General features: G+C 40.5%; 3 protein-coding genes across 4 annotated transcripts; 1 reads left to right on the top strand and 2 right to left on the bottom strand.

Annotated features, from left to right (window-relative positions):
• Positions 1 to 207: 207 nt before the first annotated feature.
• camk2n2a (calcium/calmodulin-dependent protein kinase II inhibitor 2a) lies at positions 208 to 1,532 on the bottom strand. The gene is made up of 2 exons (XM_007567949.2): positions 1,016 to 1,532; positions 208 to 545 (listed from the first exon to the last, which is right to left on the bottom strand). Exons 1-2 carry the CDS (start codon positions 1,182 to 1,184, stop codon positions 475 to 477), a joined length of 240 nt encoding a protein of 79 aa, XP_007568011.1. The 5' UTR covers positions 1,185 to 1,532; the 3' UTR covers positions 208 to 474.
• Positions 1,533 to 8,649: 7,117 nt separating this feature from the next.
• mul2 (mitochondrial E3 ubiquitin protein ligase 2) lies at positions 8,650 to 13,389 on the bottom strand. Its single transcript, XM_007567946.2, has 6 exons — positions 13,301 to 13,389; positions 11,641 to 11,782; positions 11,131 to 11,218; positions 10,901 to 11,021; positions 9,773 to 10,004; positions 8,650 to 9,670 (listed from the first exon to the last, which is right to left on the bottom strand). Exons 2-6 carry the CDS (start codon positions 11,755 to 11,757, stop codon positions 9,155 to 9,157), a joined length of 1,074 nt encoding a protein of 357 aa, XP_007568008.1. The 5' UTR covers positions 11,758 to 11,782; positions 13,301 to 13,389; the 3' UTR covers positions 8,650 to 9,154.
• On the top strand, positions 12,482 to 17,416 carry alg3 (ALG3 alpha-1,3- mannosyltransferase). 2 transcript variants are annotated; one of them, XM_016679591.1, is made up of 9 exons: positions 12,482 to 12,994; positions 14,535 to 14,634; positions 14,726 to 14,873; positions 14,995 to 15,155; positions 15,280 to 15,400; positions 15,498 to 15,703; positions 16,136 to 16,212; positions 16,514 to 16,658; positions 16,761 to 17,416. In XM_016679591.1, exons 2-9 carry the CDS (start codon positions 14,561 to 14,563, stop codon positions 16,930 to 16,932), a joined length of 1,104 nt encoding a protein of 367 aa, XP_016535077.1. In that variant the 5' UTR covers positions 12,482 to 12,994; positions 14,535 to 14,560; the 3' UTR covers positions 16,933 to 17,416. The 2 variants fall into 2 exon arrangements, with proteins under 2 accessions (XP_016535077.1, XP_007568009.1); XM_007567947.2 differs by lacking the exon at positions 12,482 to 12,994 and adding an exon at positions 13,305 to 13,612 and having other exon boundaries at positions 16,761 to 17,287.
• Positions 17,417 to 17,661: the final 245 nt, after the last annotated feature.

Raw genomic sequence — 17,661 nt, 5'->3', positions numbered from 1 at the left:
TATTTCTAGAAAAAAAAGAAACAGAAAGAGATGATCGTGAAGGAAAACGACAAGTTCATCCATTATTTTAAGTCAGCAGAGGTTGAGATGCGCAGCAGCCATCTCAACATCCTGCTGCGCATCGGTAGTTAAAATCGGGATTCTTTTTGGAGAATTGCCAGCAATCCCACAATAAATCTTGGTCTTTATTTTTTTCTCTCCCCCCTCCTCTTAGAGTCCACCAGTCTTTCTTCACCTCTTCCTTTTCCTTCCCCCCCCCTCAAAGCTTTGTCCATTCCCCTTCTTTTTTTCTCCTTCTTTCATCATCCCCATCCTCGTTCAGAGCTGCCCGTGTTTTTTTCTTCTTCTTCTTCCTCCTCTTCTTCTTCTCCTCTCTCTCTTTCTCTCCTGCAATCCTCGAACATGCACAGCCGACAAGTGCTTCAAATCGGGTGATCGGAAATTAAAAAAGTCTGCAAGGCCATCGGAGACGCTTTAAACGCCAGGTGAGGACTTGTCCGTCATCCCCTTCAGGACCTCGTCTATTCGGTCGTCCTCGATGACCACTGTGGACAAAAGGGGGAAGGGGAGGGGAGGGGGGGAAATGGATGAAGATGTTTAGATCAAAGCAGCTCAGATTCAATATAAAACTATGACAATGACACAGTACGTCGTTTCGCCTTATCTATTGGTGGCGCACGAAATGCCCAAATTAAATTCTGGCACATAAAGGCGCATCTTTAATGGCACAGAGCCAGCCTTTTATCCTTACTGTTTAATAAAGAGTGCCTACAGGGTGTGTCCCTGCGAGCGCGGAGATAATCTCCTGTCTGAATGTAAACAGAATGTCACCTGGAAGTATTTGCGCACTGATTAAGGTGGCTGGAATATTCCAGACTCTGCAACACCTTTGTTATTTTTTCTCTCTCTCTCTCTCTCTCTCTCTCTCTCTCTCTCTCTCTCTCTCTCATTTTGAATCTTTCCCCAACTTGTCATTAAACAAAAAAACAAAAAACAACAAAAAAGCATCCTTTACCGTGCTTGGCTCTGCCGATCTGTCCCAGCTTTGGGGGTCTTTTCGCCTGCGACGCAGCGAAGAAGGCGCTTGTGTCCTGCAGTCCGCAGCTAAAGGACATCTGGCTGACCTCGCTGTCCGCTCCGTAGCCGCTCATTTTGCCCTCGTTGTATGGCAGCACCTCGGACATTGTGGCACGTATAGAAGAGCTACCCCGCGTAGAAAAGAAGGGGAAGAAATAATAAAAAAAGGAGCAACACAAAGCAGACTTCCTTTCCTCGGGGAGATTTAGATCCCTCTTCGCGCAAATTGCAGCCGCTTGTCTCCTGCAGGAGGGTTTCTCTCTGAGAGTGGAACCCGGTGCGTTGCGGTCTCTGTATGCGGTGCAGCTGCAGCCAGAGAAGGTGTTTGTGCGTTAAGGGGAGAGAGAGAAAAAGAGAGAGAGAAAGAGGAGGGAGAGAAAAAGAGGGAGTCAGAGAGGGAGCTGCGTTCAGTTGTGCTGCTGGCTGATGTCTGGCGAGGGATGTGGGAGATCCCGGGATCATAAAGGAAACCCAGGCAGAGCGGTGAAGTCATCCATCCGGGGTTGAAGCGCGAGGGTGTGCGCGTCCTGTATGTAGTGTGTGTGTGCGTGCGCGCGCGCGCGCGTGTATGTGTGCGTGTGGTGGGGGTTGGTGGGGGGGGGACGCTGCTCAGAGTGATGGAGGAGCAAGAGTGACGCCAACAGGCCGCAGATGACATAGCTGAGGTTCAAATGAGGCCCGACAACTTTTTTCTCTTCTTCTGGATGAACTTTGTCCAGCATTATTAGTGTGTCACATCATGCATATGTACATATCTAGTAACCCGTCCGTAGTAATAAGTGCACAAAGCATGCACATTCAAGGCGCATTTTACTTTTAACACCTAAACATGCTTCTTAACTTTTTTATGACACCGAGCCAGATTTCTATTTAACAAAGTGTTAAATAGAAGTTAAATAATATTTAGACACTTAATTAAATGTCTTAAACTACTTCCAATATCTGTGCAAAACCCCACTGTTGTCTGGTAGTAATTTAACAAAACTGAAAGTTTTGTGGCAGCTCAGCCATAAAATCATAGAGCTTGCTTCATGGCTGAGCAGCTGCATCCCGATGTCTGAAGTAAGCGACCCCTGGTCTAGAGCAGCGGACATGTGTTCTCATCAGTGATGAATCCTGCCTCTCTGTCTGGCAGAGTGGATTTTGCAGTGGGCAGGAGCACAGCACTGATCTGACTGCATTGTTTCAAAGTCAGGTTTGTCTATATAAAAGTTATGCTAGCTGATTCAGCTTATTGGAGAAAGGCACCGACACTGAAAACGGATGGATATTCAATGTTTTATTACAATATGATGATATATTACAACTGTTCCTCTGCATATTAATGTACTTCTCCAGTGCTGAGTCACAAAAGCTGCTCTTGATTTAGAAGCTGCCCCCTGCCATCATTTTCCTCCTTTGTGACAGATTTCAGGTAATATTTGACCTGCTGCCTGAGATGCTATCAGATGTCGCTTCATATGCGTCTATCCTGACTTGCACTCACATCGGAGCACAGCCAATGCGTCTCGTCTTTTGTCCCATTCTCTGTGTTTCTCCTTCTCCGCTGTAATAGCAGGTAGCAGTTGCTAATGATCCGCCTCGCTCAGCGGGCCCCATCATCTCTGACAAGGTCAGCCACCCTGAAGAAGACAGTGTGTGTACGAATGTGCATCTATGTACGTGTGTGTGTGTGTGTGTGTGTGTGTATGCTCTCAAAGCACTGCTCCCAATTACAAATGAATCATTGTGCTGAGTCACTTACCCCCATGCCCCCTCCCTGTATCTCTCCAGGAGCAGACCAAGCACTAAAACACACACCATTGTACTTCAGTACAAAATGAGGACTTTGTATTAACATCCATTCATTTTAGGAACTGGATTTATGCCTAACCAAGACATTTTCCCTAACCCTAACCTCACTAACCTATACCTAACCCTATCCCTCTCTAAAACTCAATTCACACCGTTCCTTTAAATCTGAATAGTAGTGCAGTAGGACTGCAAAAAATATGAGGACCGTAGGATAGTATATACTAGTACATCCACACCTACATACATATATACACATCTTTCTATCTTCACAGGGACTTTGCATTTACCTTCGTTCAATTTTCATGTACTTCTACTGCCTAATCCAGACCCTTACCCTAAACTGGACAACTACCAGTACATTAATCTAAGATCAATTCACACCTTAATCCTCAACCGAATCTCTAACCCAAAAACAGGACCTTATCTTACAGAGCCCGAGTGTTGTCCCTCCATTTGTCCGTCCATCCATTATCTTACATGCTTATCCCTTGTGGGGTCACCAGAAGTGCTGGTGCCTATCTCCAGCGGTCAATGGGTGAGAGGTGGGGTACACCCTGGACAGGTCGCCAGTCTATCGCAGCCATATAAGGAGAATCTGTAAGGAAAATGATCCGTACAATGTATCATACACACACACACACACACACACACACACGCACGCACGCACGCACTCATGCACACACACGCACGCATACACACACACACACACGCACACACACTGTATCTTCTTCTCACTCTGTGTAAACACATTGTGTTCCTCCTGGAGGAACACTATAGCTGAGGAAAAACACCAATAACAAGCACAGAGTTAAGAGCCAGAATCAATTTCTCACTGTGTGTGTGTGTGTGTGTGTGTGTGTGTGTGTGTGTGTGTGTGTGTATGAGGCACATATAGCAAGACCTCTTTGGAAAGTGGTGATTATACTTAGATTTAGAATCACTTTCGGGGAAATGCCTGTAATCATTAATGGGGGAGGGATGTATGACTGTCTGTGTGTGTTTGTGTGTGTGTTTGTTTAAAGGAAGGAAGTTAAAAGCAGCTTTTATATTATAGGAAAATTGAAAATGCCTATGCATAAAGAGAAGACACACACAGCCTATGCAGTCACTGACCACGTTGACAGTGCGCTGCGCGCTTTCCCTTCTTGTCGTGGAGATTATTGCTGTTGGCTTTTTGGCATAAACATCCTCCGGGTGATTGTGGGAACGTTGGCGCAGCTCCTGCACTTGGATCAGCGAGTGCACAGCTGAATTAGAAATACTGACGGCAAGAGTGCGCTACACTGAAGCCATGCTGCATGCTCCACCTCGTCCACGCCACGTCTACAAGGAAGCTGAATCTGTGCTCAAGGGTTTGCATTTGTGGGACTTAGCGCTGCATGCTGCTGCAGGAGCAATGTGAGAATTGGTGATTTGCTGTAAGCGGCCTTAGCTTTGAATACATTCTTAATGAGTGCTGCATCATGATAGCACCGGGTTATTTTTTTTTCTGTTACTTGTGAAAGCTGTTGCTTTTCTGCATACTCTTATCCATAGTTGATGTTAGCTTTTACATGCATTAGACATCTTAGTATATTCCGGATATAAGTTGTCTCAGTTTTTGCAGCCATATGCAAAATATATCCGACATCTTTCTGAGGAAGGTCTGCCTCACCCACTCCTCACTTTCAACTCCAAGATGTTTTAGCGGTGCCTTGCATGTTCAGCTCATGTCAATTTACTGCCAGGATCTAAATGAGATCAAGAACTGGCCTTTGACTAGGCTATTCCAGAACTTTCCAATTCTTCATTTTTGGTTTATCACTAATATTTCTTCTGCCCACAGAACATGATTTCAGATGTTCTGGTCTTTTTCTAAGTTCCCTTTGGTGAGCTTTAGTTCGGCAAGACTGTTTTTCTGCTCTGACTCTTGCATAGGGTTCTAAGAAAATCCTTTTTGTCTAATGTTGTACCAGTTGTTTTATGTGTTCAACTAAACATTTTCTAAACGTCTTCTATCATTAAAACTTTTTGAACCAGGAGTCGATGAGGTCATCGACTCCTGGTGTCGATGACCTCGACACCAGGAGTGAAAGAAAAGTTAAAAGTCTCAAGGTTCTAAGCAAGACATCGTTTTTAAGGCCTTTATGAAATTCACACTGATTTGAATTTACCAGAGATGTAAAGCACAGGAGATCGTCCTACATTATTTTTTACACTTAAAAACATATGATTTCGTTTCTCAAAGGTTGGTTGTGCTTTGCATAAAACAAGAGTTTTTCCTGTTTCTGCTTGCTGATGGAAGCTGAAGTATGGAGGACGAGCGATAGAGGCATGCAGGGACGAGGTTGGCTGTTCATATGGTTGCACAGCCTTTTCGTCGTGGGTGAGGAGGAGCTGATCAGCAAGGGGGAACAAGCACCATCTATCTCTGGACAGCAGACCTGCACACTCTAATGCGCTCTGTCTCCCACAAAACAAAACAGCTCACTTACTCGAGCACAGCTTTGATTTCCAAATCTGAAGCAAATGAATGTGCATAAGAGCACAAACACTCGCAAGGGATGGAAAAAAAAGAAAAGAGGTACATCTTACTTATGTAATTCAGTCCTATCACGTATGGGTCCCCAGAACAAATTTGGTGAGATTAACCTTAGTTTTTTTTTAACCGGAGGTTAACTCAGGTTAAAAAAAGGTTTTCACCTTCAATTCATGTCATTTAGCAAAAATCTGCAAAAATTATAATACATGATTTAAAAAAACGTGTCAGATTACATCCATATTTGGAAGAGCATGAAGGAAATATTTCTTTCTTATTCGAAACACAGTTGGGGAAATGTTGTTATTGGGCCAGATTAGTTCTGTAAATAAGGAATGTCGGTAAATTACATCGAAATTAAGCAGTAGTGACCAACAATAACTTTTTCCAGATGCAATTTAACGTGCATTATTTCCTTCATGTTAAAGAAGAGAGGAAAGAGCCTTGATTTTTTGGGGTTCAGTCTTCTTAGGCTACTGAATGTGCCATTGTCTCTCTTCTGCTTACTATAGACTGAACAGTCACTTCAGTGTTCTCTGTGCAAAAAAGCCCAGACATGAATAATACATAGAATGACTAGATCTTATTCCATCTAGATTTATGCAAATTACTTGGGTTATTATATATATATCTTAGCTGTGAGGCTCAATAAAAGTGTTTTCCAAGTCTAAAAAGCTTCAGACAAATATCCACAATAACGCAATATACAAGTTTATTTCGTATCATAAATTTGAACATAAAACATCTATGAAAAAATGCAAAATTTACAGCTGGACGACGCATTGAAAGAAGCTAACAGAATATAGTTAGCTACCTACCTACATAACTTAAATTTATTTTTATTTATTTATATATATTTTTTTACATTCCTTTGATTAATTGCAGAGCGTCTCGCTGTTATTTATTTATTGTTCTGGAAGGCCAGAGGAATTTAGGGACACAAGTCACACCACCAGAACGACATGAACAAAAGCTGCAACAACACCTCCAGGGAAACAATGTAATCTCATTATGTAAAAACTAAGAATGTAATTATTTTTGTCTACTTGAATTAAGAATACAGACACACACACACAAAAAAAGAATCCTTATTTTTCTAACTAAATTATATTTCTCTTGATCTTCGCTCCCTGTCTTGCTCTCCCCAGGGAAAGCGCTCGCCGTCTGTTGCTGAGAAGAGAAGAGCTGCAGTCACACTGCTGTCAGAAAGTAGGTCAACCTATCCCACATTTCACTGCATGCCCAAAGCAGATGGGGTGACAGCGGTAATTGGCATCAGGGGCCGAGGCGTGCTGTGATGGCTCTGTCTCCTGAGATAATGCATCTCTGCAGGGGTGGCTGTGAAAAACCTGGCGAGCGGCGTCAAAGCAAAAGGGAAACAGCTCCCCGTGCTGGCCCGAACGATGTGCAGCAAAGGCACACGAAGTCAGAAAGTGTCAGGATTTTCAAAGATTTATCAGAACTTCTCTCATCAGAGACGGACGCGCGCCATTTCTATTTAAAGAGCTATTGTGCTGCTACACACAGAATTAGCCTCCATCTGCTGTGGCTTTGGCTGATGCTTTCTGTTGGGATGTAAAATATTTCAAAACACGAACTTTTTCTTTTAATCCGACACAAAAATGCACAAAAAGGGACAATTTAAAAGAAACATACAGTGTAATATATTTTAAATAAAGCTCTACAATCCCATTTACTGCTATTAAGCAGAACCAATTAGGGAATAATCATGTTATCTATGTAATTTGACAGCTATCAGGGCAGATTAAGGGTCTTACTGTGTGTGATAATTGCATGTGATGTGGGAACATCCACTTGAGTCAGGGTCTTCCCTTTCTGCCAGTCATTACGCGACTGTTCCACCCACTTAAAGTGAACAAAGATGGACACCTAGTGGTAGAAAAAGTAAATCAGGAAAATAATCTGCTTGCATTAAAATGTAATTCATTTAATGCAGGTACAAAGCATCATCCCCCCCCCCAAAAGCACGAGTACTTATCTCTTTAAAAGCACTCTAAAGAATCAGTTTCAGCTGAAAACCTCATAAGAATGAAGAATAATCACTAAGAGAATATTATTTTCTTCTTTTTCATGCCTTGCAACTTCTGTAGCTGCACACACAACAGAGTGGCCCTTTATCTTAACTCAGGAGGATTTGCGAGACCCTGAGTCTTCCACGTCTTTGTTTCTCACTCTGTCTTGGTACTTCACTCTTTGCCTGCTCAATTCTGTCTTTTCCTTTCAATTTACGTTTTTGTGTGTGCTTCTAAATACAAACTTGAATGCGTCTTCCCATCTGCTTTCGCAATGAACTTGCTGTTGAAATAATGTCGGCAAGCATTAAATAAATGCAGATAATATTTACACCATCTGTCTTTCCAAATCTACTGCTTTTGCTAATTTATGCAAAAACTTTTACTTAAAAGCATAATGGGCCAGACTCCAGGTATATCTATGTCTTATCATCTATCATCTACTTGAATAAATGTCTAGGTTATTTCATGTTGTCGGTTAATGCAAGCAGTGGTGTGACTTTTCATATGTACAATGTGGCTTTCTGCCCAGGGTGGAATACAATTGGGGGACTACATAATGAAAAAATTTAAAATGTTATTCAACAGCTAAGAGTACGTAGTTTAAATGCCCTTCCAGTGAATTATGTCAAGCTGTTATTTTTATATGAAAGTTAGTTCACTGAACTCCAGTGGTCTGCACAGTTGGTCTGGTAGATTAACTTTAGGATGTGGTGCAACAAGAGGTTTGCATCATTGGTTTTGAAGCCACAACTTCACCAGCAGCTGTAAAGCGATGTTGTCAATGTGGATTAAAATCTCAAAGCAGCGTTCTAATATCTTCTTAAACCAATGCAAATTAGATTTAAGGCATTTTGAAGAGCCAAAACTAGGTCTGCTCTGGTGTGATAGCTGGAAATGAGTCTAATTGGTTGGTTGGTGTTTTTGCATTAGGCTACTCCTTTATGTCCAAGTGATATCACTGTTTTTAATGGGATGAAATATTTAAATACAGTACAGTGGGCCTCCCTCAAATAAGTGAAATATTGAAACCCTTCTCTGTTTTAAAAGTTCAAACATCAAGTATACCAATAAATTTCCAACCATAGTGTATACCACAGAACATCCATCGTCTTCCATTTCTCTTCTCTTAGGGATACGATCAGCATTAAAATAAATGCCACTCCAGGATTGGCTGCTTTGCAAACACCAACCAATAATTAGGTTCTAAGAATCATTTTCAAACCCTCAGATTGCTTAAATACTTTATTCGCTTTGATATAACAAGTTTAGTAAATTAGTCACATCTTTCCCAAGTGTTAATTATGACAGCATGTTGCCCTCTTACAAATACTTGCCAGTGATGCTTTACTAAATTTGATGTAACAAGTATGTAAAACATTCTTTTAGCTGTACATGACCTAAAACTACAACACTAAAGCCTTTTTCTCTACAACACTAAAGCCTTTTTCTCTTTAATAAGACTAAAAACAAACTTTTTTGAGCAAACATACACAATACAATTCTATCACTGATACAGCAGCAGCCTTGTTTTTTTTTTCCTCATAAGGCACATTTACCAAAAATAAAACTCTGTATTACAAGAAAATGCATATATTACACACTTTTTTTTCCCCCCTTCTCACAGTTTAACATCATACCTCGTTTAGTGCAAAACCGTTCCCGAAGTCTTTTTATTTCAGATTTATTGTAGAGCCTCAGTGCACCGAAGGTAAATGGTCATACAGGCGCCTTATGGCAGATAGAACGGCAGAACCCGGGCAATGTTCTGCCGACAGATGGGGCACGTTCTTTGTGGGAGGGCCCGGAAGCAGGCGAAGCAGCAGCACACGTGTGCACAGTTCAACAGGATGCAGTCCCTTGGCTGACTGAGACAGATCACACAGACATTCCCCATTTGATTGTTATCTCCCTCTTCAAAACCTTCTACATTTGCTCTTTCGGCATGCAGTCTTGTGGCTTCGGCTTGCATACGGACAAACTCCCTGTTCATTGCCTCCTGCTCCCAGCGATCCTTAAGGATGCGGTAGAATCGCAGGCCGGCCCAGAAGAGCACTGCTGTCCCGGCCAAGGCCGAGACGACAGCTAGCACCTTCCAAAAACCAGCTATGTTGTGAATTTCATTTTGCAGGTTTTCAAAGTCTGTCAAGCTCAAAAAATATGGAGAATTATCAGAGGGGGGCCGAAGAGTCACAGTGCCGTCTGTGTCTAGGGTCAACTCGCCGATGCCGATAAGCGTTGTGCCCACCTTTAAGAGAGTTTGATTATCATCAGAAATATCTGCCTTTGTAAGAAGCATCAAAACTATGAAACATCTAAAGTAAGACTTTAGATTCATCTACAAACTGACCTTAAGCATTTCTTCAATCTCCAGGACTCCTTTAGACTTTTCTCCACTGAGGAAAAATCCTACAAGCTCTCCAAAACCTAGAGTGGACTGGTGAAATTTCTCATTGATGACCTCTGTGTACCTTCCAGCTGCTTGTAGAGGAGACTGAACTTTGACCGCAGCCTCGTCTAATCCAAGCAAAACAAAGGGCACCATATTCACTCTTTGGTGTAAGATGCGTTCTGAGTCCCTCCTGTAGAAAGCAGAGCCAAAGAAAGGGAAAGTGGTTCTGCTTAGCAAAAATAAAATGTAAAGTTTTAAACTATGTGCGATGATATCATGCACTTTAGGTATTATTGAGTTTACAAATGTAAGGTCATTCTTAAACAAAGTGGAAAAATTAGTATACAGTTGTCAATAAAAAAAAAAACATCTTGGTGTACATTGGTAAAATCAAATGCCATCAAAGGTCACCTAATTAGGAAATATACTTCAACTGTAATTTATATAGAGATAATTCAGTTTCATTCAGTTTTAATTTTGCTCAAAACGATCACAAAAACAGTCTTTGGCAGTATTGGTTAGTAAATAATATCTTTCTGTAGATGGCGCCATTTTGTAGCTGGAAAGCATGAATGTGTGTGGATAACCGGTTGTTAAGTTGTATTTAATATATTTCTAACAACATTTGAATGAAATCATAGGATCTTTTGAAAGTGAGCTAATTTGTTTGGGTGAAATATTCTGGTCCTATATAGGAGGGCTTAATAGTAGTATTATTTTTTTGTGTAATATTTATTTAGTTTTTGCAATTCATTTACAATCATGGAATGCTAAATTACTTTGTTAAAATGTAGGATAGGAATACTACTTGGAATGGGAGTCAAGAAAAAGTTAAAGCTCTGCTCAGTAAGTGCAATACTTTTTACAAGCTCATTACAGAATAATTCTAGATTATTGTGATATTTTTTTTCCCCATTATCAAGCTGCCCTATTATATAATGCACAGAGAAAGTATCCAGAATCCAATAGGAGGAACATCTGTAAGGCATTTAAATGGCAAACATGCTATCTCAAAACATATGAAACAATAGTTTGAAACCTGATATAATACCAAACATTTCATATGTGTTTATATCAGACTCTCACCATGTGCGGGAAATGCTGCTCCATATCAGCCTGTGCTCTACAATTGTAAATCTTTGCAACACACCAGAAATGTCTTTGCTGAAACAGCTTGTTAGAGGCTCATCCACTGGCTTTACTGTACCTACATGTGGACACATGCATCCAGGAGAAGGAAATATGAACCTTGAATGTCTTTCACTGTTCAAGGCATTCAGTTCACGTCTGTATCAAAACAGTGACGTTCTGATTACCTTCCACCACGGCATACTGTAGGCAGGCTCCAGGAGTGACTTTCAAAAGTTCTTCGAGGTTTCCATCTATACTAATGTGTGGAGCATTCTGGAAAGAAGATAAATCGGTAAAAATATGCTCTACGCGGTACATTCACAGGTCTGCATGTAGTACAGTTACACTACTAACTGGTGTAACTTTCCAACAAAGGTTGTAGTTTCAGTGAATTTCCACAAAAGTATAGAAAAGTATCTTTTTTTTAACCTTTTTTTTTTTTTTCCTCAATAGTTATTGTAGTATTACCGACTGTTATGGTTAACATACTTCATCATGAAGATTATATTTTATTTCAAATGTGTCAGTCTTGCGTGTAATGAGGAGCTGACAATATACACTGCAGCTTCAGAAAACCTGGATCACTTGCAAGCAACAACTCAAAGGTTCAAACACTTTAAGTACAAAAGCAATCAGATGTTAGATGAACACATTTCCAGGATAAGTATATTTATATATATATAAAAAATACTTACTTCAAGTTTCTTAACTATTAATCTACTTCTTTTGTATAGATAGTAAAAGACGCCAGAGAGGCTCAAGCTGGCACCAAGGCACATTGCCTCTGTAAAGGTTGGAGAAAACCCATTCATTCTCTCTGGGCGTCCTATCACAGCCCTGAAACCAGAAAAGAAACCAGATGCAATATGTGAGAACGGGTAGCAAGACTTACAGTGACATTGTTGATATGTTTCACAAATAGTACAGCCATTTTTAGAAAAGGACACCCATATTTTTGCATCTGTGTTTTTTGGACTTGTATTTGTTTTCCCATTTACCTTTTCCATTCATTATAACAGAATGGAATCTGCGGGTCTGTTGTGGTTCACTTGGTGTTAGATTTATATTATTTTAGAGCCTAGAAATGGGCTGGTTCCTTTAATCAAACTACCGTTTTAACGCTGCAACAATTTGACAACATATTGTTTCTATGGTGTTACCCCTCACCACGGGTTGTTGCGCCCTATTGGTCCACTGGTTGAAAGAAAGTTCAAATAATTTTCTCTTGCTTACACGTATGGGTGCACAAATTGTTGTTCAAAGATTGGAGATCTGCCAATACTTACAGAAGAAACCAATCTTATCCAAAAATTATCCACCGTTGACTTTTGCTCTGCCATGAGAGAGAGCTGACTGACGTACTCAAACGCATGATTGACAATAGTCAACCAATTCTTGTGAACTTAGTGGCTTTGTGCCAGTATTTGGTAACTTTCAGACAAAAAAACCAACAAAAAACAAAAATTGGTGTTAGCCATAATTGGAATTGCCAGGGATTTAAAAGATGATCCCCCGCCCCCGGCACCCAATTACAAAAAAGATCATTTTAGCTGTTTTGAATTTAAGTCCCTTGCAAAAAGAAACTTTCAGTCGCATTCTTAACATTTGTTTTTCAATGCTTGTTTAAATACATTGACACCATGAAACTGTGGTGTTTTATTCAAGGTTGTGATGTGAGGAACTGTTGCCATCCCAATTCTAAAACAAAAAAGATAAAAGTGTAGTTTTCTTTTACCATAACTGCATCAATATAACTGTGTTAATCAGGGGTTTTCAATCCATGTTACATCAGTGCAGTTAATGGAAAAAAAAACAGCAAGTGGACATTGCAGTCATTACAAGGATAAAAAAAAAGTACTCATGCAGCACATAGCAACGTAATTTGTTTACATTAGAGGAAAAAAGATACCACAGACGTTTTCTAAATTGCCTTAGGAACTTCCTCACCGTGAGGAAGCAGGAAGTGCTTCAAAATAGAAGCTGTGCTGGGATTTTACAGAACAAACTGCCAGTGAACTCCACACCTGTTATTGGTACTTCAGACTTGAAGTTAGTTCTGAGATTCAGTAAAACTGTCTGCCTAAAACCTCGAGAACCGGTTTGCAATATATTTTGTAATTGTTTTGTCTCGAGAGCCTGTCTGTTCCCCATGCTTTAGCATCCAAAGTATATTGACTTTAAATCCCACTACATTGCTTTGCTAGTTAGCTAGCATGCTAACACTGTCAGGAACTAATATTGACCTCTGCAATTAATTACTCTAATGTAACGTAAAGCACCGATAGGACTCATAACATTTAGGTAATCCAAGCACATGTTTATAAATAACCTAGCACACAAGTTACTCTTTGTTACCTTAAGGACAAAATGAAATGAATTAAAGTTGTCAAGCTAACACTTCTGGGTCACGTCACGTAGACAACAGCGTCGTCACGTGACAGATGTTGGCGCACGGCCTCTCCTCCACGTCGCCTCTAAGCGCCGAGATGGCTGGAGGTGTGCGGAGAAAAAGCCGGGGCTCTCCGTCCCCTCTGTGGGGAAAACTCCACACTCTTTGGCAGGACAAGCACTTGATCCTGTTCAAGACGGAACATACGTTACTGGTTGTTTCAGTGCTGTGGATCCTGGAAATTGGAATAAACTTATGGGTCATACAGAAAGTGGCATGTAAGTTGCCGTGCTGCTAGTTAGCATGCTCCTGTGTGATGTCGTGTTCCTGAAGGCGTCCGGATGCTAAATGGCTAGCATTAGCAAAGCATTAACTGAACTCTTAACACCTGCCACTGGATTACACACTCAATCTGTCTTAGTGTCAAACGGAAATGTTTGTTTTAAGTAATCATGATAATTTTAGTATTTTATTAGTTTTGCTGTATAGGTCGTGTGTAAGTTGTTTGAATTTTGCATTCATAGCATGGATTCTTATGCGTATTTGTGGTGACAATCTGATCATCTAAGTAAAATAGTCGGAAAAATAAAATGTTTGCACGAAATACAATGGAAACATTCGCAGTGTGTGATATTCTGTGCTTTTGGTTGTGCAAAAGTTGCAAAATCAGGCTTTGAATTTGCAAGGTTTTTTTGAAAACAATTTAGTTTTTTTGGGAGTTTTATTTTAAATAAACCTTGATTTATTTAAAAACAAATTTAAAATGTCAAAATTAATTACGTTTTCACCCCCAAATGACAAAGTATTGCTTAATTTCAGCATAAAAGTTAACTGTGATAAGAGCAGATATTATTATATCTGTATAATAACTTGCATAGCGCTTTTTCTGATCATTTTGAAAAATGCCATGCAGGATGCTATGTCTCACATTAAAGTAGTCCTTTACGATAAAGATATGTGACAGGTGCATTGCAACAACTGTTGGACTTGTTGTGCAGCCCATTCCAGTCATAAAAGCATAAAATGGCTGATAAATGTCAATAAAGAAAAAAAAAAGAAAGCTCTATTGCTACTGAATAATTAACTTATAGGTTAATATTACTATTATCTGTAGATTGCCATTCCTAAAGTGAAAAATAAAATTTAATTTAGTATTTCTAATAGTTTTATGTTAGTAATAAATGAATATGACACGTGCAGACACAGAGATCGACTGGAAGGCGTACATGGATGAGGTGGAGGGAGTTATCAACGGTACCTACGACTACACCGAGCTTAAAGGAGACACCGGCCCTTTGGTGTGAGTTTTACAAAGACGTTTTTGCAACGTAGCCTTTTCTGATCCTTTCAGTTCAGAATGTGTTGATAAATCGATCCTCCTGTTACTCCAGGTACCCTGCAGGGTTTGTCTACATCTTCACGGCTCTGTACTACATCACCAGCCGCGGCGTGAACATCCGCCTGGGCCAGTACATTTTTGCAGTGTTCTATCTTGTCACGCTGCTGCTTGTCTTCAGAATATACAACCGCACCAAGAAGGTCTGTCGGTTTTCTAGCAAAACCTCTGGTTTCATCTTGAAACTCCAGTCTGTCAAGTGGAGTTTAATAGCAGAGCAAGTACGCATTTTTTTTTCATCTTCTGACTTTTTTTTTTTTTTAGGTTCCTCCGTATGTGTTCTTCTTTGTGTGCTGCGCCTCGTATCGGATCCATTCCATCTTTGTGCTGCGTCTCTTTAATGATCCAGTGGCCATGATGCTGCTGTTTGCAGCCACTAATCTCTTTCTGGATGGATACTGGACTCTGGGCTGTGGTGTGTACAGGCAAGTGTGTGAACTATTACTTATTTTAAGACTTCACTGTTAAAAAAACGTATTCAAATTGATCACATTCCTTCATGACTTGAGGTGATGAAATTACAGCTCAATCTTTCCCTCTTTCTGACAGTTTAGCAGTGTCTGTGAAAATGAATGTGCTTCTTTTTGCCCCTGGATTACTTTTTTGCCTTTTGTGGGAATTTGGCCTCGTCAGAACGATCCCTAAACTTTCACTATGTGCAGCCATACAGGTAAGCACTCCTTTTAATCCAAAACATGAAACTCAGACTTTCTAGTGTCTATATATTTCGGGAACAATCATCCTAAATTTTCCTTTGCTTGCTGTAGCTTCTCCTGGGTTTGCCTTTCCTATTGAACAATCCCGTTGGCTATTTGAGCCGCGCCTTCGATCTGGGCCGTCAGTTCATGTTCAAGTGGACGGTGAACTGGCGCTTCCTGCCAGAGTGGCTCTTCTTGAACCGCTACTTCCACTTGGTCCTGCTGGCAGCTCACCTCCTCACTCTGCTGCTCTTCGCTCTCCGCCGCTGGAAGAGGTGAGACTGACCTGGGATGTGCTGTGATTCCAGGAGAGACGATTTGATTGAACAGATTTTGTTTTAGGGTTTTGTTTGCCTGTGAACCAATAAACTCTCAGATGAGTTTGTATGAGTCCCACAGAGAAACAGCAGAAGATCTGCAAGAAACTGAGATTCAGCATGCATTCATAAGGAGCTTCATGTTTTGGGTCATAATATTAGCATAAAGGTCCTCTTAATGTTATTCAAATTTCTAACATGTTCATCAGTCTGTGATGGATCTTTGAGGCATAATGCAGTATCACTGAATTTTGATGCTACTTAAATATTTATATGATCTGAATGGTAGTCCAATGTTTAGTTCACTTTCAAGTACTTTTTTTCTTTAGAAAGCAAACTGTTATATAAATATTTTTTATAATATTTTCTTGTAATTTCTGTTTTTTTCAGACCAGGAGAAAACATAGTTGAGCTTCTTAAAGAACCAAGCAAGAGGAAAATCCCTGCTCAGGGCATCACTGTGGATCATATCCTTACAGTTAAATCTTTTAAAAAATTTGAATTTTAATGAGAAATACCCATGCTTGTGTTTCTTCTGAACCTAAGAATTGTTTTTAAATGTTTTTCTTTAGCCTCTATAGCTTAGCAAATCATGCAAAGTCCAGCATTACTTTTACTAATCCTGTATTTTCACAGCTCTTAACTAAAGCTGTTACTAAAAATTTAGAATCAGTTCAAACTACTGTGCTTGAAATTACTTTTTAACTTTAAAAGGCCTGAAATGAATAACCATTTCTTTTGTAGTTTAAGTCTTTAACAGCGAGCCACAGATAGTTCTGATTCTCTTCACATCTAACTTCATCGGCATGTGCTTCAGCCGTTCGTTGCACTACCAGTTCTACGTGTGGTACTTCCACACGCTGCCTTACCTGCTGTGGAGTGGCGGTGTCAAGAAGTTGGCCCACCTGCTCAGGTAAGGTCCAGTCTTGAAATTAGAGCTTTTACTTTGACACTGACGTCCAAATTTGTGGTGGAATTGCACGAGGACAATGATGCGTTTCATTCTGGTGTGCAGAGTCCTGATTCTGGGGCTGATTGAGCTCTCGTGGAACACCTACCCCTCGACTAACAGCAGCTCTGCAGCCCTCCACGTCTGTCACCTCATCATCCTCCTCTGTCTGTGGCTGGCTCCCCCCCTGACGGAAAAGAAAGAACACACGACCGACAAGGAGAACAAGCGTCACTGAGCCTGACGGGACAGGACGTTTGAGTAACCCCCCCCATCATCCTCCTCTCTATCATCGGCACAAGGCCTGCAGAGGGAAGTCACTGTGAAAGACTGTTGCTGGGTGGCTACAAGGAGCCATTTGATGCTTCTCGTCTTTGTTTCCCGCCTTCTCATTCAAGCTCAGCTGCTGATGTACCCGGCCGGTGCACTCTTGCAGTCAGAGAGATGACAAACGGAAAGGATGAATTCTCAGGAGTCTTTTTGTTGTTACATAATTGGAAGTTTTCAAGTGCTGTGGGAAAATCATGGATGCTTAGCGATAATTTGTTCATATACAGAATGTGATGGATTAAAGATCTAAAGAGCTAACCGTAGATCCAGAAGTGTTAAATTGACTACATATCAACATGAATCCGATATTCGTTGAAGGCCTGCATAGTTTTTTTTTTTTTTTTTTTTTGTATCTTTATGCAATACTGCAAATAAACCTTAAGCAGCAATGATTACCAGTGCATATTCATAATGATCACATTACATTTTAATTACTCAAGATACAAAAGGGATTAATGTTTTGTCTCTGGTCAATTTTATTTCAGAAAAGGAAATTGCTGATCATTTAGCTTCTTGGCGTTTAGAACTTTGTTGATTTTCTACCCATCTTTTTGATGAAGCAAGAACACATGACTGATAAGGACTACAGTCTTGCTCACTTGGCTTCGTAGTAACTGCAAGAATTAATATGAGCAAT

This window comes from Poecilia formosa, unplaced genomic scaffold (genome assembly GCF_000485575.1).
Source record: "Poecilia formosa unplaced genomic scaffold, Poecilia_formosa-5.1.2 Scaffold215, whole genome shotgun sequence".
NCBI lineage: Eukaryota > Metazoa > Chordata > Actinopteri > Cyprinodontiformes > Poeciliidae > Poecilia > Poecilia formosa.
Note: the sequence above shows the minus strand (reverse complement) of the source record. Positions and strands in the feature narration are given on the sequence as shown.

Coding starts and splice junctions, on each gene's coding strand:
- alg3 (XM_007567947.2), top strand. CDS start 13,387: ATGTTGGCGCACGGCCTCTCCTCCACGTCGCCTCTAAGCGCCGAGATG. Junction 14,635..14,725: donor GGAGACACCGGCCCTTTGGT/GTGAGTTTTACA, acceptor CTGTTACTCCAG/GTACCCTGCAGGGTTTGTCT. Junction 15,156..15,279: donor CTGGGCTGTGGTGTGTACAG/GCAAGTGTGTGA, acceptor TCTTTCTGACAG/TTTAGCAGTGTCTGTGAAAA.
- mul2 (XM_007567946.2), bottom strand. CDS start 11,757: ATGAATGGGTTTTCTCCAACCTTTACAGAGGCAATGTGCCTTGGTGCC. Junction 11,219..11,640: donor TAATAGTTAAGAAACTTGAA/GTAAGTATTTTT, acceptor TCTTCTTTCCAG/AATGCTCCACACATTAGTAT. Junction 9,671..9,772: donor AGATTGAAGAAATGCTTAAG/GTCAGTTTGTAG, acceptor ACTCTCTTAAAG/GTGGGCACAACGCTTATCGG.
- camk2n2a (XM_007567949.2), bottom strand. CDS start 1,184: ATGTCCGAGGTGCTGCCATACAACGAGGGCAAAATGAGCGGCTACGGA. Junction 546..1,015: donor GATCGGCAGAGCCAAGCACG/GTAAAGGATGCT, acceptor TTTTGTCCACAG/TGGTCATCGAGGACGACCGA.